The sequence below is a fragment of the Ranitomeya imitator genome, chromosome 3 (assembly GCF_032444005.1).
Source record: "Ranitomeya imitator isolate aRanImi1 chromosome 3, aRanImi1.pri, whole genome shotgun sequence".
Classification (NCBI taxonomy): domain Eukaryota; kingdom Metazoa; phylum Chordata; class Amphibia; order Anura; family Dendrobatidae; genus Ranitomeya; species Ranitomeya imitator.
The window spans coordinates 379,424,598-379,449,422 of NC_091284.1; the positions used below are offsets into that span (position 1 = coordinate 379,424,598).

A 24,825-nucleotide genomic window follows, 5' to 3' on the forward strand; every position below is an offset into this window, starting at 1 on the left:
AGACATCCTTCAAATATGAGAGACTAGGAGCAGTTTTCAAAAGAAGAGTTGTCCAAAATTCCAGTTGAGAGGTGTAAGAAACTTGATGATGGTTATAGGAAGCGATTGACTGCAGTTATTTATTCCAAAGGGTGTGCAGCCAAATATTAAATTGAGGGTGCCAACAATTTTGTTCATCCCATTTTTTAGGGTTTGTATCAATTTATGTCCAATTTGCCTTTCTTTTTCTGTTTTTTGTGTCATTTCAATACACACAAAAGAAATAAACATGAGTAGAACAAGACGTGTAATTGCAATAAATTTCTGGGAGAAATAGTTCATTTTCTGAAATAGTACGCACATGTCGGACTCCCCCTGTTTGAAAAAGAGCCCGCACCTTTCTGGGCACATGAAGGCTGATCTATGCAGCTGACATGTGCCTGCAAAAGCTGCAGGGGGAATTGTTATCCACCCGCAGCTGTTAACTACTTAAATGCCGCTATCAATCTGGGACCGCAGCATTTAACTTGCGCTAACAGGAAGCGCGTCATTGGCTCAGCCCATCATTGACCCTGTCGCATGATTGCTGGTCATCGGTGGGTCGGCATGACAACCAGTCATTTGCAGCAGACCTCTGTTGTTGTCATTGCCAGATTGCTATGAGCGCTGCCCCGCAAGTGAGCATTTCTGCTACATACAGGCGATCTGATCGTCACCTGTGTGTCGCAGATGTGATCAAATACTGCAGCTTTTAGTCTCCCATGGAGACTATTGAAGCATGTAAAAAGTTAAAACAAGTTTTTAAAAATATGAAAAAAAATAAAAAATATATAAAAATTCAAATCACCCCCCCTTTCACCTCATTCCAAATAAAACAATAAAAAAATGCACATATTTGGTATCGCGCAATCAGAATCGCCAGATCTATCAAAATAAAAAATAATAAACCCGATCGCTAAATGGCGTAACGAGAAAAACTTCAGAATTGCGTTTTTTTTTGGTCACCGCTACATTGCAATAAAATGTAATAATAATGGGCGATCAAAACATTGCATCTACACCAAAATTGTATCACTAAAAACGTCAGCTCAGCACACAAAAAATAAGCCCTAACCCAGGGCCAAATTACGAAAATGGAGATTTTTGGGAAGAACTATTTGTGGTTCAACTTTAATGAGATGTTGTCTTCTTTGTTCTTTTGAAATGTCAATGTCCAGGATTTAATCCAGCCTTGATCAAACTCCTCCCAATGGCCTTTGTAAAAATCCATCTTAATCTCTAGTATATTTATACACCCATAGTGTATTCCCTCATCGTGGAACAAAATAGATGATGAACTGTGTAATGAGACTTTAGTAGAAATTAAAGCAGAGATTGTTTGGGATCCTAGTTTACAAGGTTCATCCCTTAAAGAGCAGCTATTTTTATAAAGCTTATAATCAGCCTCTTTTCTGAGTGCCATACTGATGTCAGCAGCCAAGATAGGGGACAGCGGTGCCATCTTCTAAGCAACAAGTTTGTCGAGCAGCCACAGCAAGAATCGTGAGTCATTTATTTTCATTATTATTGAAGATATTGAGTTTTTGGTGTATATTGTAGATGCATGCTGTGTTTATAATTGTAAGGATGTAGAAAATAGTCAAATACTTTACGAATCTGCGGAAGGCTTAGGATTTATGCATAGACTAAAAGGCACAAAGATAAGCTAGATAGTACATAGTGTTCGGCAATGCAGCTGAGGGGCAGGAGAACATGATAAGTGTACTATGATGCTGCCATCAAAAGTAAAGTAGATGTTATTGTGTTATGTGTTGCCATTTTTCACTAAGTAACAAACCAAACATATTCATTCCAAAGTGGTTTATCACTTGAATCCCACTAACAGGAGCAAACGAATATATAACACTAAGCTACATTGCCATAAAGCTGTGTCATACAGTGATACTACCATATACAGATTTATTATATTTAATGAGGGACTAGCAAAGTGCAAAGTATTTATCATATATACAGTAGATGTAAAATACTGATCTGATCAACGCTTGGCAATCATACTAGAATAATGGAAATTAGAATTATTGCTTAGTTTAATTTCCATAAAGCCATCAGTGGAACAAACTCCCATAAAAGTATATGGAAAATACACAAAAATTGAGCTTGGATTAAGTTGGTATACATGTAGCACATAAACGTATGTTCACATTGGCCATAAAGCGCACAAAACCTATATATGTTGCAATAGGTAAACTAACTGAAGACCATGCGAGTCTCCTTTTTCCCTTCCCTTTTGACTCTCTTTCTTCCAAGAATCATAACTTTTTTATTTTCCTGCCAGTATAGCTGAATGAGATATTATTTTTTGTGGGTCTACTGGAAGTGTTGAATGACACCATTAATTTTTCCATACAATGTACTGAAAAAGAAAAAAATGTCTGAGTGTAGGTAAATAGTGAAAACATTTCCAACATTGTTTTTTTGGGTTTTATTTTTACGGTGTTAATGGTGTTGTAAAAATTACCTGGCAACATGACTTTTCAGATCGGTAAGATTACTGTTGCATATGTCTGTACTTGCTCCTTCTGCTTTTTCTTCTGCTATTGAGCGACGCAGCGCCATATCTGCGAGGGGCAGGCTTTCAGACTCAAGTACAATTGAAGCCCTGACCCCAGCAGCGTGATCAGGTCATGTGATCATGCTGATGTCACTCGCCGGAGCATACAACAATAGTGGTAATTGCTAAAGTGGAGCTGAAGACACCAAAGATTTATTGTAATGGGAGGAAAGAAATAGGATTTGAGGACTTAGTTTTGGGGGGAGGGGGAAATATGATTTAAGGGCACAGTTTGGGGGGAGGAGAAATAAGATTTGAGGACACAGTTTGGGTGGTAGAATAAATTAGATTTAAGGACACAGTTTGGGTGGGAAGACTAAAATGAATTGGTAGGCGCCGGGCATGTTTAGTCGGAATGTGGCCAGAACTATGCAAATCACATACTTGTGCTGACATGACCATCCACTCTTGTCACCCGCAAGGGAATCCTAAAACTGCAATGCATTCGCTGTGAGCATTCAGAAGCCAGCAGTCACATAGAATGACTGCAGACTTTCTGCTCAAACCTAACAACACCCTTTAATTATAAAATGAAGACCTGTAGCATGCCAATCCTATCAGTGTGTGGTATACTCACTGTCAGGATTCAGCTCTGCTTGAAGGTTCCAGCAGTCATTACATGGCTACTTCACTCATATGCGATTTTCATACTTACCGTCACCTGACAACAAGCCTTTCTTTCTGCTTCTCTCATTGTATCACTGAACATTGAGAGAATTAGGGAGAGCAGCTCGTCGGCATGTGATTGTAAGTGTGCAAATCCCATATGTGCTTGGGATGGGGGGAAGGATGGCGCCAAACTGAATTCTTGCCCTGGGTGCTGGAAAACCTAAATACACCAGTGCCGCCTCACTTTCGTTTCGGGTTATAATATAATGCAGCAGTTCTGTTTAGTATTCTGAGATTTGTGGAACAGTAAGGCTGCCGTCACACTATCAGTATTTGGTCAGTATTTTACATCAGTATTTGTAAGCCAAAACCAGGAGTGGAACAATTAGAGGAAAAGTATAAAAGAAACATATGCACCACTTCAGCATTTATCACTCACTCCTGGTTTTGGCTTACAAATACTGATGCAAAATACTGACCAAATACTGCTAGTGTGACGGCAGCCTTATGGCAAGGAGCTTGTTGATTAATTAGTAACCTGGTTTTCTTGCGCACTACCTGCTCTGAGCTTAGGCATGACTTTACACTATATAAAGCCCTAGCTCCCTGCTCATCCTGGTTCTGTATTTGTACTGCTGCTGCCCTGATCCTGTGGGTTATCTACTTGCTGACCTCATATTGTTCTGATCTTTGTCATTAACTGACAATTCTGGTTTTGCTGATGCCTTTCTGCCAGCCTGTTCCACCGGCCAGTGGTCACTCCATGGACCCAACCTGGGGGACCCTATGTAAGTCTAGAACCCTTGGTGATGAAGGCCATGGTTCTCTTGATACTTGCTTGAGGTAGTGGCTTGTGAAAAGCCTGCTGTGGAAGTCTTATTTAGAGCTGGCAGATGATCACAAGCAAAGCTAGTCTACAATTACACTAATAACAAACATTTGTTGTTTTTTAAAAATATTTAAATGGTGAAAAAATTTGAAAATGTGTAAAAAAAATGTTTTGATGGACCTGTTTGAGGGTTTGATTTTTGCATAGCGAGCTGACATTATTATTGATACAATTTTGGTATAAATACAATCTTTTGATCACTTTATAGTTCAAACATTTGAAATAAATATATTTTGTATCCCCATTTCTGTAAAAGTATATTCTAGAAAATTATAACATTAATTCACTCATATCATTAACACTAAAAATAAAAAGCAACTTAATTAAAATGTGAAACTAAAGTAAAATGCAGGTGGATTTCAAATCATATTTTACTATTTTCTAGCTATATACAGAAGTAGTTTTGCTGGAATGGAAAAAAGAATTAGATATACCCATAAGGAAGAAGAGGAGTTGGAGCAAAACAAGCGCAAACTTCAACTGGAAACAGCAACTCCCAAGAAGAAATTTAGAACAAGGCAAGTCAATCTTGAACCAGTTTCTACCAATTCTTAAGGTTCCCATGCATATTAGATCAACATTGGCCAACCTTGATGATATCGATGGGTTCAGTCAATAGAGGGGCACACAACAGATGTTTGTTGGGGAATAAGAGCTCAAGATATCCGATTTTATACTGTTGATCCTTTTGTTCTCTTTAAATAGGAGATTCCTAGAAGAGACTCGTAGAGAACATAGGAGCACTAGGTGTAGGAAGCACCTGTGTATGGGAGAGTTGGGCAGCAGCTTCCAGCCGAACCATCATTGGGCTGACAGTTACCTAAATTATATGGGGAATTTAGCAGCCAGTCAAGTCTGGGATGTTATGCTTTGTGCTAAGTCCACTCAAGTGGCTACAAGTTTATTTTGTAACCGGGTGTTGTCTGGCTTAGAAATCATGTTTTCAATTATCATATTCTACAATTAATTCCTCCTTTCAGGACTTTCATTTTTTAACCAGAGGATACAGCATCTACAAATAATGTGTGTCGCTTTAGTGGACCTGGCAATGGGAACTGTCTAATGCTTTATTTCTACCGTGGTGGCACTGCCTGGAAATTGAACACTTGTTCCTTGGCTCACTCTTATTTCACAACTAATTTATCAAATACCCAGCAGCTCTGTGATACCCTTTAGTCAGCTTATTGTCAGGTAACCCTTCGAATACTATTAAATAATTTACTAACTTGCAAATTTAAAACTTTTATTGGCACCTGGGCTACATCTCTAGGTAGCCTCATCAAGAAAAAAAGTACTAGTCAAGGTCCATTTAGAAAGGGACAAGAAAAAGTTTCCTATGGTAATTTGAATTTTTTGTGGTGAGGTAACTTCCGATATCCAACAATTATAGTGCACTTAGTCTAGAGAAATGTACAGAATACCTGCCTGACATTAGACAGTTCCATTGGCAACTACCCCACCAGGCCAGCAGTAATGTCTCTCTAACACCCAATGCAGAAATGAAAGGTGCTGCACAACCTCTTCATAGTCATTTTTGTCATTTATATAGAATTTTTAAATAGTTTATTGTATTTTTTTTTATAGAAAAATGTAACATGAACAAAAAAAATTACAGCACTGTTGATGGAACTGGATAAAAATATTGTCACTAGCTGAGGTTCTTGGAAATAAATTACGATATCACAGATTGTTAAGCTGGAGCAATGTGAAACACTGTAATAGAACAGCTATTTGCTAATCGCCTGTTGGGTTTGGACTGTGATTACAAGGTTAGTAAGGTCTTGGCAGCAGTATCACTGAATAGGACGTCAAGTGGGGCGCAATACGGAGAAAATTAGAGAAAATGTGTAAAAGAATAAACTTTTTTTAACTTCCCATTTACTAAACTTAAGCAACCTGTCATTAGTCAGCGTCTAGTGTTGGCTTTATTCAGTATATAGACTCAGATGTACCAAAGATCTAACAAGTTCTATTTGTATTTCTAAGCATCTGTGAGAATAACTACTATGACACAGACTGTGATATTTAAGTTTTAATCATCATCTGTCACCCTTCTCATCTTCTGTGTGGTACGCAGGAACGTGGCTGAAATGCCAGGCATCTAAACATGTTTGTATACTGTGATAGAATTACATAGGCTTTAATCCTCTTTGGCATGGAAGAACTGTCCTCATTAAAATAGATTTATTGGGCTTAGAAGGAAAATATTGTACATTAGCCATTTATGTAAAGGAAGTGGTGGATGCTATTTTTTCCAAAGGGCTTTCTGTTGGTAAGGCAAATGTACAGTAATGGCCAAGTTTTGAGACTGACGCAAATTTTGTTTTTCGAAAAATTCACTGCTTCATTGTTTTTAGATCTTTTAGTCAGATGTTTCTATGGTTGCTAAAGTACAATGATAAGCATTTCATTTAAATCTTTATACTATTATTAACAAATACATCAACTTTAAGAATCAATATTCCCAGTGTTGACCCTTAATTTTCAAAACTTCTGCAGTTTGGGCTTCCATGCTGGACATCAGCTTCTGGGCCAAATCCTGAATGATGACAACCCAAATTCCTCAGACAGTACTTGTGTGATATTGGGCCTCCAAAAGAGAAATGGGTAGTAATGCCACTTAAAACTGTGGCCTTCTTTTCCCTAACTAGAGTAGTAATGAAACGTCACAAGTTTGGCAGCCCAAAGCTCTCATGACTGTTTTCTTTCCTTGCCATGCTTTCTTCCCAAGTATGTCTCCAGAGGCTGAACTGAAGACTACTGAAATTCCTCCAGCAATATAACATTTTTCTGTAGCTTCTTCTCTTGAAGAAGGCTCCCAAGAGATTTCCTCTCTATGTAAGAACGGCTCCATGCCACCAGCTGCATTCTTTACTCTCCTCGGTATAGGATAATTCTGCCTTTAAGGCCACGTTCACACGTTCAGTATTGGGTGAGTTTTTACCTCACTATTTAGAAACCAAAACCAGTAGTGGAACAGTCAGAGGAAAAGTATAATAGAAACATATCACCACTTCTGTATTTCACACCCACTCGTGATTTTGGCCTACACATACTGAGGTAAAAAACTCACCAAATACTGAACATGTGAACGTGGCCTAATATGGAGCTAGCCAAGCAATGCTTTATATAACTTTGTGTACGGAACTACAATGGCATGTAGTGGCAGCTAAAGGGAATCTGTCAGAAGGTTTTTGCTATATAATCTGAGCGCAGCATAACATAAGACAATAAAGCATGATTCCAGCGATGTTTCACTTACTTGACTTCTTGATGTAGTTTTATTATGAAGTATTATTACTTATTTTTAGAGCACCATTGATTCCATGGTGCAGTACATGAGGACGGGGTAATGTAAAAATATATATATAAAATTCGGTGAACAAACAGGCTGATACAGAAAGGAGAGGGTCCTGCTCTTGTGGGCATACAGTCTAAATCTAAAATCCTTGTTTGTCTGATGTATAGGTAGTAGAGCTAAGACTTTTGGGCTGTGCATAATCCCTCCCTTGATTGGCAGTTTCCTGTGTACAGTAGTGGAGGCGGGGTTACACAGCTGGACTACCTGGCACACTGAGATGTAGTCCTGTAATGTTAATCTCATGTTGATAAAATACTGATTGTAGTGAAACAACAACACACAGCCTAATAAGGAATACATCACTGGAATCAGGCTTTTGTGCTATTGTGCTTTAAGCAGACATAAATTCAATGTATTGAATTAAATACAGATGGAACCACCAAGGATACGAAAACAATGAACAGTCACACTAATTTACATCCACACTGATCTATCAACAGATCGATATAGATATTCCAATAGTCTATTATGTCAGAAGGGAAAGTGTAGGTTACTTGACTCACTTTTAATTCACAGTATTCTTAAACATCTTTGCCAAAGTCAAAGGTCAAACTAATTCACAGTTTTCTTATCCAGATTTTTTGTAGAGCTTTTATATTCTCTTGGAGAATACCATCTCCTGTACAATCCTTATCATTGCTCACATACTATTAAAATAGTTTCCAGGAACACTTGGCTGTAGATCCAATGAACCTCAGACTATTAATAAAACTGTCTCAAAAGAGTCACACATTAGTGTACCTCTGCCGCATTCAGTAATGCAGATGGAAAACTCAGAAACCATTTTGAACACACAGTACAACTCAACTTTTTGTTTATGGGGCTGCTTAGACACAGATGCTGCCTACTGAGTGCCCATGCTGAACTCTCCCTGTCTACCTCTGAATGCTCCATATCTGATGAAAGGAAGCTATATCTGATGATTTAACATTTTCTTTCCCATCATACGTGCATGCGCATCACTTACCTAGGTGGCACTATGGATGTACTATGAAAGAAGGCAAAACATCCGAGATAATGGGATTCTGGGGCAATGTTGGAAAACCATGGCCACTGCCATTTATGAGGATGTTGCTTGGACGCTACCACATATAGCTAAATGATAATGCAGACCACTGCAATGGATTTCTATAATGGCAGTGACCTCTTTCAGCAGGATAATGATAATGATCAGACTTTGAAACCATGCAGACATAAAGGGTCTACACATGGACAGTGTATGCAAAGTGGCATTATAGCAAATTATGCACAAATGCATTTAATTTTTTTTTTATTCTGGATGAATTAGGCTCATTCATATGTCAATTTTATGTACTCACATGGTCGCTTTCTTTGTGGACCAGCAAAAATGGGAGCATGTCTTATTTTGATCCGATCGATGGATTAAGGTCACTTGGTCAAGAGAATGGGTCAGTGTCAAAAAAACAGAAAAGCTCTTGGATGCGAACTGTCTGTCATCTGAATGCGTTTCATTCCTCCTGAGTAGTTGATAGCAGAAGTTGTGATTTTTTTTAAATAAGAAAAATGGATTGTGATTACTGTAAAATGGACCAAAAATAAATTCCGCCTACTGGAAATCAAAATAAATTATTCTTTTTTTTTGTAAGAGGGAAAAAAACTGGTACATAAGAGTTGCGAAACTGCAATTTTTGCTTTAATTTTTTATATTTTTATTTCAGTTGAGCATGGGGACGAATAAAAAAAGGCAATAGTAGTAGCAGTGTTTCCTATATACTTTTCCTTCTTTTTTTGTATCTACTCTTGAAAGAAATATACATCTAAAACCGCTACAAAATTGTACTCTTCATACTGTAATCTCTTCCTGCATCTGTATATTGAAAAAGATCTGAGGTACATTATTGCTTAGGGTTTGTCTTCTACCATGATATTCTAAATGCTAATCTACAACCACCTGATTTATTTACATGCTATTAAATCTATATCCATGATTTTGGGTGATATTCTTGCTTTCTATCACTAGTGACCTCTGTCAATTTATCAAAAATAATACATGGTAAAAATTAGTTAATAAACAAAAGTATTTTAATCCAATGTTTACAACAAAATTACATGAATACAATTTACTGTACAATATAACTCATATAGAAATAGAAAATATATTTTGTTTGCAATCAAAATTTCAAAAGGATAGAGTTGGAAATATTATTTCTATTTTGTATCTCTTAGTGATGAAGAATTTGCCGACATACAAGTTTCTTCAATAGATTTTTCAATTGCCAGAGCAGAGCAAACCTTGAGATCCACAATGTAAGTATATCCTCCATGGTTATTCTTGCCAAAATAAATTACCGTAGTTATATACTGTAGATTTTTCATTTTCATTTTTCTTGAAAAAAATGGTTCAAATTGTTGCATTATATGAAACCCAAGAAAGACACTACAAATCTGAATCAGCTTTATACAACTGTCGCATTAGACTGCTTGGGCACAGTGCTGTAGCATGGGAGAGGGAACACAGAGTGATTGCCCAGCTCGCAAAATTGTTAGGGTTGCAACATTTTTTAAAAAAAGTAGCAGTTGTGTTACCAGGACCAAAGATCTGTGCTAGTACACATGCCCTTTGCATCTGGCTAGGTGACCCAGATCTTCGGACTCCAAACTATCATGGGTCTTTAATAGTAATAGTCTTTTCCATATTGAAAGGGAACTTTGATGTGGAAAAGAGGTTATACAATCACAATGTTATATTGCATGTATTCAAGATACATAGTTACTGAACCAAGACAACCAAAGGCTAAACCATAAGACTTTTCATATAATACTGCAAGCCAATGTGCCCTTTAAAAAATCCAGGGTGGCAATATGTGTTAAACACACAACAGGCTTTAAGATTATATCCTCACTGTGTGACACTCGGGGGAGGTTTTTAATAGTGTTCTGTTCTATTAATAATAACATATACATATTAGCAGCAATATACGCTCCGAATAAGACACTGAGCAGATTTTTAGCTAAATCACTTAAGAGAATTAAAAATATGTCTCAAGGTCTAATAATTCTTTGTGGGAACTTTAATATACCAATATCTAAATCGCTAGACTGCTTTTCTAAATCTCACCGGAGATATGTGGAATTAAGAGACATGATTGCTGTAAAAAGTTTACATGGTATTTGGTGTTACCATCATGCTAATGGAAGAGATTACACTTACCGTATATACTCGAGTATAAGCCGAGATTTTCAGCCCAAATTTTTGGGCTGAAAGTGCCCCCCTCGGCTTATACTCGAGTCACGGTAGTGGTGGGGTCGGCGGGTGAGGGGGAGAGGGCGCTGAGGTATACTTACCTAGTCCCAGCGATCCTCGCGCTGTCCCTGCCTTCCTCCCCGTCTTCTGTGCTGCAGCGTCTTCCCCTCTTCAGCAGTCACGTGGGACCGCTCATTAGAGATATGAATAAGCGGCTCCACCTCCCATAGGGGCGGAGCCGCCTATTCATTTCTCTAATCAGCGGTGCCGGTGACCGCTGACAGGAAGATGCTGCAGCACAGAAGACGGGGAGGAAGGCAGGGACAGCGCGAGGATCGCTGGGACTAGGTAAGTATGTTATATTCACCTGTCCGCGTTCCAGCCGCCGGGCGTCGCTCCATCTTCCCGGCGCCTCCATCTTCCCGGCGTCTGCGTTCTGACTGTTCAGGCAGAGGGCGCGATGACGCATATAGTGTGCGCGGCGCCCTCTGCCTGATCAGTCAGAGCAGAGACGCCGGGAAGATGGAGGCGCCGGGACCGGACGCTGGGAGCTGCAATCAAGGGAGGTGAGTATGTGGTTTTTTTATTGCAGCAGCAGCAGCGGCGGCACAGATTTATGTGCAGCATCTATGGGGGCAGTATGAACGGCACACAGCACTATATGGGGGCAGTATGAACGGCACACAGCACTATATGGGGGCAGTATGAACGGCACACAGCACTATATGGGGGCAGTATGAACGGCACACAGCACTATATGGGGGCAGTATGAACGGCACACAGCACTATATGGGGGCAGTATGAACGGCACACAGCACTATATGAGGCATCTGTGCAGCATCTATGGGGGCAGTATGAACGGCACACAGCACTATATGGGGCATCTGTGCAGCATCTATGGGGGCAGTATGAACGGCACACAGCACTATATGGGGCATCTGTGCAGCATCTATGGGGCAGTATGAACGGCACACAGCACTATATGGGGCATCTGTGCAGCATCTATGGGGCAATATGAACGGTGCAGAGCACTATATGGCACAGCTATGGGGAAATAATTATCTATTTTTATTTTTGAAATTCACCGGTAAATGCTACATTTCCACCCTAGGCTTATACTCGAGTCAATAAGTTTTCCCAGTTTTTTGTGGCAAAATTAGGGGGGTCGGCTTATACTCGGGTCGGCTTATACTCGAGTATATACTATATTTCTCCAAGGCACACAACATATTCTTGCATGGATTATTTTTTAGAAAACAAAGCAGTTTCGAATATGTGTGTGCATTCCGAGATAGCCTCCATCACATGGCCTGACCATGCCACTGTGTTCCTCAAAATATTTGAGAAATACCCCTCTCCCCCATTAACATCTTTGCACCTAAATACTATCCCAGATTTCCTCACTGGCAAAAATCCATAAAACCCATTTCTCCAAAGAATAAGCTACCACGTTGACCCTATTAAGGAATAAATTATACTCTGCCTTTCTCTATACATATGAATAGAATATGAAAAAATGCAAAGCTAAGTTTTATGTTATGGGAGACAGGGCAGGAGCTTTATTGGCTCGTAGAGTAAGAAAAATGACAGCAAAATCTAAAATAGAATATCTAGGGAGGACAACTGTCTAATCCCACTGAGATTGCCCACAGGAATGTGAGAACAGGTTGTAATTTGTAGTATTCAGGAAGAAAAATATTTTTCCACCACCAGGAGCAAAACAGCAACAATGCAGTGACATGTCAAGAATCTGCATAACTAATCACATGCTAAATATGTGCACGTCAAATTTATGTATGAGATAGCCATGATGATTTTCTATAAAATGATGGTGGTCTCACAATCAAAGCAGTAATGGATGGTGAGATATGGAGCCTGAAAGTCAAAGGTTCAAAACATTGTTACCCTTTTACTCACCACTGTATAAGTAGACATCTGATAGCCTCTGATATTCAAAGTTTTATAACATATCTTATAATATGTTAAACTTCACTCCTACTCAATTAACACTTCCATTTATGGAAAAATGGGAACACGATCTAGGAGTATCATTTACATACTTACAATGGCAACAGGCATTAACTTGGACAGCTGAAAGCTCATCCTGTATCAACCACTTGGAATTAGCCAATAAAATATAACTTACATGCTTTCATACGCCTAGGAGATTATACCATATCTTTCCTGTATACTAAATTCTATGTTGGTGAGGGGAAATGGGTACTCTACTTCTCTCATGGTGGGCATGTAATAAAGCAAAGGTTTTCTAGAAAGAGGCTTTTGATATGATATCAAAATGTACTAAAATTCACCTACAACCTATGCCAGAAGTGACATAACTGAACATCGAGCAAGCAGAATTACCTGATAATGTCAGATGGATTTGCTCTTATATGCTAGACAATATGTCATGGCTAAATAGAAGTCTAATAACACACCTTCCATTGGTCAAGTACATGAAATGGTTAATTTATATACTGTAGACAATATGAATTTGCCGTAGCTCAAAATGTGGGCCATCGGGATATAGTTTGAAAACGTTGGTTGAACTGACTCACAGATCATAGCCCAAACTACCCACCCAAGAAATGGAGAGTTTCCGTAATTCATTGGTGTAATGCCCAAATAATCTATGGTATTGGTAATTTGGAATATTAATATACAGCTCTAGCAAAAATTAAGAGACCACTGGAAAATGTTCAGTTTGCCTAATTTTTCTCTTTATCGGTATATTTTTGAGAAGCTCTATAAACTTCTGACAACATGTCTCCGACCTTCCAAGCAATAAATTTTGTATTTTTTTTCTGACAAAGAAAATTGGTAAATATGTAAAAAAAAAAACAAAACAGTGCTTTCAGACCTCAAATAATGCAAAGAAAACAAGTTCATAATCAGTTAGAAACAACAATACTAATGTTTTAACTCGGGAAGAGTTCAGAAATCAATATTTTATGGAATACCAAGATTTGTAATCACAGCTTTCATGTGTCTTGGCATGCTTTCCACCAGTCTTTCACACTGCTTCTGGTGCAAAAATGTAAGCAGCTCTTCTTTGATGGCTTGTGACTATCCACCATCCTCTTGATTACATTCCAGAGGTTTTCAATGGGGTTCAGGTCTGGAGATTGGGCTGCCCATGACAGGGTTTTAATGTGGTGGCCTCTTAATTTTTGCCAGAGCTGTATGTATGTAGCTGTGTATCACACAATTAACAAAAGAACACCCAGACATAATTAATAAGGGATGCTTTATAAGTGGTCTATGGTCTTACAGTAAAGTATCTGTATATTTTGGCTATGTATGACTAACTCTACTTTTTACTTTTACTTTAAGTTGTGTCAATATCTGTTTAACTTGCTCCTTTATGTCTAAGCTTAATTGTTTTGATTGGTTCTGTAATTGTATAACTTATTATGTTCTGAGTACTGTAATTACTATGTGTTACCTATTGGACCGTATATGGTGGGATAGAACTGCATATTAACCGATGTGCTATGTATCTGGTAAATAATTTGTAGAGAATTATTGTCTTTTTTTGGCCTTGCTAACTATGTTACTATAAGTCCAGACAAAAAGGAAAAATGAAGAGCACTCACCATCAATAGGACCTGTGGAAGCGCGGTAGCGCGAAACGGCCGTCGTCCGTTCATTGTTCACGTTCTCCACTGCTCCCCTGCTGAAGACTTGTATGTTGCAATAAAGACTTGGAATTTTTTATGGATGATGAGTGCTTTTCATTTTTTCTTTTTGTCTGGACTTATTGCACTGTGTATTGAGGAATGAGTCCTTTTGGGCGACTATAAGAAGTGAGCTGTTTAATTGTGTGTGATCCGTTGGTCTATACAGTGCAGTGGTGCTGATAACTCTTCTTCGATTCATCATAACTATGTTACTATACCAAGGAAGGTGACGGTCACAAGGGGGCATTCTCTGCGTCTGGAGAGAAGGTTTTTCCACCAACATAGAAGAGGATTCTTTACTGTTAGGGCAGTGAGAATCTGGAATTCCTTGCCTGAGGAGGCGGTGATGGCGAACTCAGTTGAGTGGTTCAAGAGAGGCCTGGATGTCTTCCTGGAGTGTAACAATATTGTATCTTACAGTTATTAGGTTCTTTAGAAGGATGTAAATCTGGGGATTTATTCTGACAGAATATAGGCTGAACTGGATGGACAAATGTCTTTTCTCAGTCTGCCATGACAGCACCACCAGAGAGAGAGGGGATCCGCCCTTCAGGGACAGGAAACCTATAGGATAAAAGGGCTGTACCTCTCTCCTGCATCAGTTTTGGTTTCCTGTTCCTGACGGGGAACCTTCTAGGATTGGTACCTGAAGATATGAAGAACCTGGAGCCGGCCAGTTGGGTTATGGCAGCGCGGAGGCTCCTGTCACGGCTGGTACGGTGTCCGTTTCCACCACTGCTGGGACCGATGGGTCTGCAGAGTGCACAGGGGGAATTGCGTCCGCCACTCCGGATAGGAGGTAGGGGCTTTAGGTACCTGGACTGTTATGATTCGGTGACCTTGGAGCAGCATGAGAACTTTCACTGGAGAAGGTAGTCACTATACTGACCGCAATCCTGAACTTAACACTGCAACTAGAAGTAGCCGTGGAGTGTACCTAACAAACCTAGACACCTCGTCACAGCCGGAGGACTAAATACCCCTAAAGATGGAAATAGGAATACTATCTTGCCTCAGAGCAGATCCCCAAAGGATAGACAGCCCCCCACAAATATTGGCTTTGAGTCGGAGATGAAAAAACATACACAGGCAGAAAAACAGGATTTAGCACAGGAGGCCACTCTAGCTAAATAGGACAGGATAGGACAGAGTTCTGTGCGGTCAGTATTAAAACCCTTCAAAAATATCCACAGCAGAATATACAAAAACTTCTTACATCTAACTAAAGATGTAGGAGCGTATTGTTATGATCTGGTGGCTTTGGAGCAGCATGTGACGTACTCTGGAGAAGGTGGTACCTGTACTGACCGCAAACCCTGAACTTAGCAGCGCTACTAGAAATAGCCGTGGGATGTACCTAACACTCCCTAGACACCTCGACACAGCCTAAGGACTAACTTCCCCTAAAGATAGAAATGGGAAAACTATCTTGCCTCAGAGAAAATCCCCAAAGGATAGACAGCCCCCCACAAATATTGACTGTGAGAGGAGAGGGAAATGACAAACGCAGACTGAAATCAGGATTAGCAAAGGAGGCCTTACTAGCTAAAAAGAAAGAATAGGTGTTGTGAATTTCGTTCTTGGGCTCCCTCCGGTGGTTGTAAATGGCACTTTTGTGAATTCTGCCCTTGGGCTCCCTCTGGTGGTTTTGAGTGGAACTGCCGCTCCTTGGGTTTAGCTTTAGCAGCTGCTTTCACTAATCGTCTCTCCTGGCTCTGCTATTTAACCTGGCTCTAGTCTTCAGCCTATCTCACTTGTCAATGTTTTCTTGCTGGATTCACATCTCTGCTTGGATTCTCCTGGTTTCCTGACCAGTTCTGCAAAGATAAGTTCTGGCTTTGCTCTTTTCAGTCCACATGTTGTGGACTTATTGTTCTGTGCATTCTATTTTTGTCCAGCTTGTCATTGTGGATTTTTTCTGTTAGCTGGAAGCTCTGGGAAGCAGATTTACCCTCCACACCTTTAGTCAGGTGTGGAGTTTTTGTAAACTCTGTGTGGATTGTTTTGTAGTTTTTATACTGACCGCACAGTATCCTTTCCTGTCCTATCTATCAAGCTAGACTGGCCTCCTATGCTAAAATCTGATTTCATCTCTGCGTATGTTATTTTCCCCTCCTCTCACCGTCAATATTTGTGGGGGTCTATCTTTCCTTTGGGGATTTTCTCTGAGGCAAGATAGGTTTCCTGTTTCCATCTTTAGGGGAAGTTAGATCTTAGGCTGTGCCGAGGGGTCTAGGGAGCGTCAGGTACCCCCCACGGCTATTTCTAGTTGCGCTGCTAGCTTCAGGGTCTGCGGTCAGTACAGATACCACCTCCTTCAGAGCTTGTCTCATGTTGTTCCTAAACCACCAGATCACAACAGTACAAGTGGCCAAAAATGAATTAAATGTATCTCAAAAGAAGGAAAAGAAAGTTTTGAACCATTTTTTTTTCTGTGCTCTGGTTTGCCTCTTTTTTCCTCTTGATATCTGGGTGGTGCAGGATATATGCTCTGGCATGGATGTTCAGGGTTTTTTTTCTCGTGTGGATCAACTGGCTGCAAGAGTACAGAGTATCCAGGACTATGTTGTCCAGACTCCGGCTTTAGAGCCCAGAATTCCTACTCCGGATTTGTTCTTTGGGGACAGATCCAAGTTTTTGAACTTTAAAAATAACTGCAAATTGTTTTTTGCTTTGAAACCCCGTTCTTCAGGTGATCCCATTCAGCAGGTGAAAATCATCATATCCTTGCTGCGTGGTGATCCGCAAGACTGGGCTTTTTCTCTTGAGACAGGGGATCCGGCATTATTGAATGTGGACGCATTTTTTCAAGTGCTCGGATTATTTTATGACGAACCTAACTCTGTAGAGCATGCTGAGAAAACACTGTTAGCCCTGTGTCAAGGTCAGGAAGCGGCAGAGTTGTACTGCCAGAAATTTAGAAAATGGTCTGTGCTCACTAAATGGAATGAAGAGGCTCTGGCTGCTATTTTCAGAAAAGGTCTTTCTGAAACCCTTAAAGATGTTATGGTGGGCTTTCCTACGCCTGCCGGTTTGAACGAATCTATGTCTTTAGCCATTCAGATTGATCGGCGTCTGCGCGAGCGCAAAGCTGTGCACCATATGGCAGTATCCTCTGAGCATAGTCCTGAACCTATGCAATGTGATAGGATTTTGACTAGAATAGAACGGCAGGAATTCAGACGTCAGAATAGGCTGTGTTTTTACTGTGGTGATTCAGCTCATGTTATCTCTGATTGCCCTAAGCGTACTAAGAGAGTCGCTAGGTCTGTTACCATTAGTACGATACAGCCTAAATTTCTCTTGTCTGTGACCCTGATTTGCTCGTTGTCGTCCTTTTCTGTCATGGCATTTGTGGATTCAGGTGCTGCCCTGAACTTAATGGACTTAGAATTCGCCAGGCGCTGTGGTTTTTCCTTGCAACCTTTGCAGAGCCCTATTCCTTTGAGGGGCATTGATGCTACACCCTTGGCTAAGGATAAACCTCAGTACTGGACACAGATGACTATGTACATGGCTCCTGCACATCAGGAAGATTGCCGTTTTCTGGTGTTGCATAACCTGCATGATGTTGTTGTGCTGGGATTTCCATGGTTACAGGAACATAATCTGGTGCTGGATTGGAAAACTATGTCTGTGACTAGTTGGGGTTGTCAAGGGGTACATAGTGACGTTCCTTTGATGTCAATTTCCTCTTCCCCCTCTTCTGAGGTCCCTGAGTTTTTGTCGGATTTCCAGGATGTATTTGATGAGCCCAAGTCCAGTTCCCTTCCTCCACATAGGGACTGTGATTGTGCTATTAACTTGATTCCTGGTTGTAAGTTCCCTAAGGGCCGACTTTTCAATCTGTCTGTGCCAGAGCATGCTGCCATGCGGAGCTATGTTAAGGAATCTTTGGAGAAAGGGCATATTCGGCCCTCTTCCTCACCATTGGGAGCGGGTTTCTTTTTTGTTGCTAAGAAGGATGGCTCCTTGAGACCCTGTATTGATTATCGTCTTCTTAATAAGATCACGGTCAAATTCCAATACCCCTTGCCTTTGCTTACTGATTTGTTTTCTCAGATTAAGGGGGCTAGTTGGTTTACTAAGATTGACCTCCGAGGGGCATATAATCTTGTTCGTATTAAACAGGGTGACGAATGGAAAACTGCATTTAATACGCCCGAAGGCCATTTTGAATACCTTGTGATGCCATTTGGGCTCTCTAATGCTCCATCTGTGTTCCAGTCTTTCATGCATGATATTTTCCGCAATTATCTTGATAAATTCATGGTCGTATATTTGGATGATATTTTGATTTTTTCCAATGATTGGGAGTCTCATGTGAAGCAGGTCAGGATGGTGTTCCAGATCCTTCGTGATAATTCTTTGTTTGTGAAGGGGTCTAAGTGCCTATTCGGAGTTCAGAAGGTCTCTTTTTTGGGTTTTATTTTTTCTCCCTCGTCTATAGAAATGGATCCTGTTAAGGTCCAAGCTATTCATGACTGGATCCAACCCACATCTGTGAAGGGTCTTCAAAAATTTTTGGGCTTTGCTAATTTCTATCGCCGTTTCATTGCCAACTTTTCCAGTGTGGTTAAGCCCCTTACTGATTTGATGAAGAAAGGCGCTGATGTGACAAATTGGTCCTCTGAGGCTGTTGAGGCCTTTCGAGAGCTTAAACGCCAATTTACTTCTGCCCCTGTGTTGCGTCAACTGGATGTTTCTCTTCCTTTTCAGGTTGAGGTCAACGCTTCTGAGATTGGGGCAGGGGCCATCTTGTCTCAGAGGGAGTCTGATGGTTCTTTCATGAAACCGTGTGCTTTTTTTTCCAGAAAGTTTTCGCCTGCGGAACGCAATTATGATGTCGGCAATCGGGAGTTGTTGGCTATGAAGTGGGCGTTTGAGGAGTGGTGACATTGGCTTGAGGGAGCTAAACACCGTGTTGTGGTCCTGACCGATCATAAGAATCTGATTTACCTCGAGTCGGCCAAGCGGCTGAATCCTAGACAGGCTCGATGGTCCCTGTTTTTCTCCCGTTTTGATTTTGTGGTCTTGTATCTTCCGGGATCTAAGAATGTTAAGGCTGATGCCCTCTCTAGGAGTTTTTTGCCTGATTCTCCTGGAGTCCCTGAGCCGGTTGGCATTCTTAAGGAGGGGGTGATTCTTTCTGCTATCTCCCCTGATTTGCGCCGGGTGCTTCAGGAATTTCAGGCTGATAGGCCTGACCGCTGTCCAGTGGGGAAGCTGTTTGTTCCTGATAGATGGACAAGTAAGGTAATTTCTGAGGTTCATTGTTCAGTGTTGGCTGGTCATCCTGGGATTTTTGGTACCAGAGATTTGGTTGCTAGGTCCTTTTGGTGACCTTCCTTGTCTCGCGATGTGCGTGCTTTTGTGCAGTCCTGTGGGACTTGCGCCCGGGCCAAGCCTTGCTGTTCCCGCGCTAGTGGGTTGCTTTTGCCTTTGCCGGTCCCTGAGTGGCCCTGGACGCATATTTCCATGGATTTTATTTCGGATCTTCCTGTTTCCCAGAAGATATCTGTTATCTGGGTTGTTTGTGACCGGTTCTCTAAAATGGTCCATTTGGTACCTTTGCCTAAGTTGCCTTCCTCCTCAGATCTGGTTCCATTGTTTTTTCAGCATGTGGTTCGTTTGCATGGCATTCCAGAGAATATTGTGTCTGACAGAGGTTCTCAGTTTGTCTCTAGATTTTTGCGGGCCTTTTGTGCTAGGATGGGCATTGATTTGTCTTTTTCTTCGGCATTTCATCCTCAGACTAATGGCCAAACTGAGCGAACTAATCAGACCTTGGAGACCTATTTGAGATGCTTTGTGTCTGCTGATCAGGATGATTGGGTGTCTTTCTTGCCGTTGGCCGAGTTTACCCTTAATAATCGGGCTAGTTCGGCTACTTTGGTTTCACCTTTCTTTTGTAATTTTGGTTTTCATCCTCGTTTTTCTTCTGGGCAGGTTGAGCCTTCTGATTGTCCTGGTGTTGATTCTGTGGTGGACAGGCTGCAGCAGATTTGGACTCATGGGGTGGACAATTTGACATTGTCTCAGGAAAGGGCTCAACGTTTTGCTAACCGCCGTCGGCGTGTTGGTCCCCGGCTTCGTGTGGGGGATTTGGTTTGGTTGTCTTCTCGTCATGTTCCTATGAAGGTTTCTTCTCCTAAGTTTAAGTCTCGGTTTATTGGTCCTTATAAAATTTCTGAAATTATTAATCCGGTCTCTTTTCGTTTGGCTCTTCCAGCCTCTTTTGCCATTCATAATGTTTTCCATAGATCTTTGTTGCGGAGATATGTGGTGCCCGTTGTTCCCTCGGTTGACCCTCCTGCCCCGGTGTTGGTTGAGGGAGAGTTGGAATATGAGGTTGAGAAGATTTTGGATTCTCGTTTTTCGAGGCGGAGGCTCCAGTATCTTGTCAAGTGGAAGGGTTATGGCCAGGAGGATAATTCTTGGGTTGTTGCCTCCGATGTCCATGCTACCGATTTGGTTCGTGCTTTTCACTTGGCTCGTCCTGATCGGCCTGGGGGCTCTGGTGAGGGTTCGGTGACCCCTCCTCAAGGGGGGGGTACTGTTGTGAATTCCGTTCTTGGGCTCCCTCCGGTGGTTGTAAATAGCACTTTTGTGAATTCTGCCCTTGGGCTCCCTCTGGTGGTTTTGAGTGGAACTGCCGCTCCTTGGGTTTAGCTTTAGAAGCTGCTTTCACTAATCGTCTCTCCTGGCTCTGCTATTTAACCTGGCTCTAGTCTTCAGCCTATGCCACTTGTCAATGTTTTCTTGCTGGATTCACATCTCTGCTTGGATTCTCCTGGTTTCCTGACCAGTTCTGCAAAGATAAGTTCTGGCTTTGCTCTTTTCAGTCCACATGTTGTTGACTTATTGTTCTGTGCATTCTATTTTTGTCCAGCTTGTCATTGTGGATTTTTTCTGTTAGCTGGAAGCTCTGGGAAGCAGATTTACCCTCCACACCTTTAGTCAGGTGTGGAGTTTTTGTAAACTCTGTGTGGATTGTTTTGTAGTTTTTATACTGACTGCACAGTATCCTTTCCTGTCCTATCTATCAAGCTAGACTGGCCTCCTATGCTAAAATCTGATTTCATCTCTGCGTATGTTATTTTCCCCTCCTCTCATCATCAAAATTTGTGGGGGGCTATCTTTCCTTTGGGGATTTTCTCTGAGACAAGATAGGTTTCCTGTTTCCATCTTTAAGGGAAGTTAGATCTTAGGCTGTGCCGAGGGGTCTAGGGAGCGTCAGGTACCCCCCACGGCTATTTCTAGTTGCGTTGCTAGGTTCAGGGTTTGCGGTTAGTACAGATACCACCTCCTTCAGAGCTTGTCTCATGTTGTTGCTAAACCACCAGATCATAACAATAGGACAGAGAACTATGCGGTCAGTATTAAAACACTAGAAAATATCCACCACAGAAAATACAAAACTCCACATCTGACTAAAGACATTGAGGGTATATCTGCCTCTCCAGAGATACTGCTTGGCTGCAAAAATTCCTTACACAGACAAGCTGGACAAGACAAAACATGAAAATGCACTGAACTATAAGGCCCACAGCATGTGGACAGCAAAAACAAAGCCAGGATTTATCCTTGTAGAAAAGCACAGCAAAAAGGAGAGACCAGAAAGGGATGTGAATCCTCCAAAAACAATGGACAACTGGCACTAACTAAAGGACCAAGCAGGACTAAATAGCTGAGTCCAAATTGCAAACAGTGAACACACCTGATAAATGCTGCGATCCAAATGCAGCAGCACTACCACTCATAACCACCAGAGGGAGCCCAAGAGCAGAATTCACAACAGTACCCCCCCCTTGAGGAGGGGTCACCGAACCCTCACCAGAGCCCCCAGGCCGATCAGGATGAGCCAAATGAAAGGCACGAACCAAATCGTCAGCATGAACATCGGAGGCAACAACCCAAGAATTATCCTCCTGGCCATAACCCTTCCATTTGACCAGATACTGAAGCTTCCGCCTCGAAAAACGAGAATCCAAAATCTTCTCAACCACATACTCCAACTCCCCATCAATCAACACCGGGGCCGGAGGATCAACAGAGGGAACAACGGGCACCACATACCTCCGCAACAAAGATCTATGGAAAACATTATGGATGGAAAAAGAGGCTGGAAGGGCCACACGAAAAGACACTGGATTGATAATCTCAGAAATCCTATAAGGACCAATAAACCAAGGCTTGAACTTAGGGGAAGAAACCTTCATAGGAACAAGATGGGAAGACAACCAGAGCAAATCCCCAACCCGAAGCCGGGAACCAACACACCGACGACGGTTAGCAAAACGCTGAGCCTCCTCCTGAGACAACACCAAATTGTCCACCACATGAGCCCAAATCTGCTGCAGCCTGTCAACCACAGAATCCACACCAGGACAATCAGAAGGCTCAACCTGCCTTGAAAAAAAACCAGGATGAAAACCAAAATTACAAAAAAAAGGCGAAACCAAGGTAGCAGAACTAGCCCGATTATTAAGGGCAAACTCGGCCAATGGCAAGAAAGCCACCCAATCATCCTGATCTGCAGACACAAAGCATCTCAAATAAGTTTCCAAAGTCTGATTAGTTCGCTCGGTTTGGCCATTTGTCTGAGGATGAAATGCGGAAGAAAAAGACAAATCAATGCCCAGCCTAGCACAAAAGGCCCGCCAAAACCTAGAAACAAACTGGGAACCTCTATCGGACACAATATTCTCTGGAATGCCATGCAAACGAACCACATGCTGAAAAAACAACGGAACCAAATCAGAAGAGGAAGGCAATTTAGGCAAAGGTAGCAAATGAACCATCTTAGAAAACCGGTCACAAACCACCCAGATAACAGACATCCTCTGGGAAACTGGAAGCTCTGAAATAAAATCCATAGAAATATGTGTCCAAGGTCTCTCAGGGACCGGCAAAGGCAGAAGCAACCCACTAGCGCGGGAACAGCAAGGCTTAGCCCGCACACAAATCCCACAGGACTGCACAAAAGAACGCACATCCCGCGACAAAGAAGGCCACCAAAAGAACCTACCAACCAAATCTCTGGTACCAAAAATCCCAGGATGGCCAGCCAACACAGAACAATGAATCTCAGAAATCACTTTACTAGTCCATCTATCAGGAACAAACAGTTTCCCCACTGGACAGCGGTCAGGTTTATTAGCCTGAAATTCCTGAAGAACCCGTCGTAAATCAGGGGAGATGGCAGAAAGAATCACCCCTTCCTTCAGAATGCTGACCGGCTCAAGAACCCCAGGGAAATCAGGAAAAAACTCCTAGAGAGGGCATCCGCCTTAATATTCTTAGTACCAGGAATGTACGAGACCACAAAATCAAAACGGGAGAAAAACAGGGACCATCGAGCCTGTCTAGGATTCAGCCGTTTGGCAGACTCGAGGTAAATCAGATTCTTATGATCGGTCAGGACCACAATACGGTGCTTGGCCCCCTCAAGCCAATGTCGCCACTCCTCAAATGCCCACTTCATAGCCAACAACTCCCGATTGCCGACATCATAATTGCGTTCCGCAGGCGAAAACTTCCGAGAAAAGAAGGCACACGGTTTCATCAAGGAACCATCAGAATTCCTCTGAGACAAAACGGCCCCTACCCCAATCTCAGACGCGTCAACCTCAACCTGAAATGGAAGAGAAACATCCGGCTGACGCAACACAGGGGCAGAAGTAAATCGGCGTTTAAGCTCCTGAAAGGCAGAAACAGCCGCGGAGGACCAATTCGTCACATCAGCGCCTTTCTTCGTCAAATCGGTCAGAGGTTTAACCACACTGGAGAAGTTGGCAATGAAACGACGATAAAAATTAGCAAAGCCCAAGAATTTCTGAAGGCTCTTCACAGATGTGGGCTGAATCCAATCATGAATGGCCTGAACCTTAACCGGATCCATTTCTATAGATGAGGGAGAAAAAATGAAGCCCAAAAAAGAAACCTTCTGCACTCCAAAGAGGCACTTCGACCCCTTCACAAATAAAGCATTATTACGGAGGATCTGAAATACCATCCTGACCTGTTTCACATGAGACTCCCAATCATCGGAAAAAATCTAAATATCATCCGAATATACAACCATGAATTTATCAAGATAACTCCGAAAGATATCATGCATGAAGGATTGGAACACAGATGGGGCATTAGAGAGTCCGAATGGCATCACAAGTTATTCAAAATGGCCTTCGGGCGTATTAAATGCAGTTTTCCATTCGTCACCCTGCTTAATACGAATAGGATTATATGCCCCTCAAAGGTCAATCTTAGTAAACCAGCTAGCCCCCTTAATCCTAGCAAACAATTCAGTAAGCAAAGGCAAAGGGTATTGAAATTTGACCGTGATCTTATTCAAGAGGCGATAATCAATACAGGGTCTCAAGGAGCCATCCTTCTTAGCAACAAAAAAAAAACCTGCTCCCAATGGTGAAGAAGATGGCCGAATATGCCCCTTCTCCAAAGACTCCTTAATGTAGCTCCGCATGGCGG

At 41.7% G+C, this 24,825-nt stretch overlaps 1 protein-coding gene across 1 annotated transcript in view; it reads left to right on the plus strand.

Moving 5' to 3' along the window:
• The first annotated feature begins 1,441 nt into the window (after nucleotides 1-1,441).
• Nucleotides 1,442-24,825, plus strand: part of MYOM3 (myomesin 3) — a 252,275-nt gene continuing 228,891 nt past the window's right edge. The window contains exons 1-3 of the mRNA XM_069756945.1: nucleotides 1,442-1,521; nucleotides 4,474-4,606; nucleotides 9,637-9,717. Coding sequence (XP_069613046.1) covers nucleotides 4,500-4,606; nucleotides 9,637-9,717 — 188 coding nt within the window. The 5' untranslated portion in view covers nucleotides 1,442-1,521; nucleotides 4,474-4,499. The remainder of the gene's footprint in view (nucleotides 1,522-4,473; nucleotides 4,607-9,636; nucleotides 9,718-24,825) is intronic.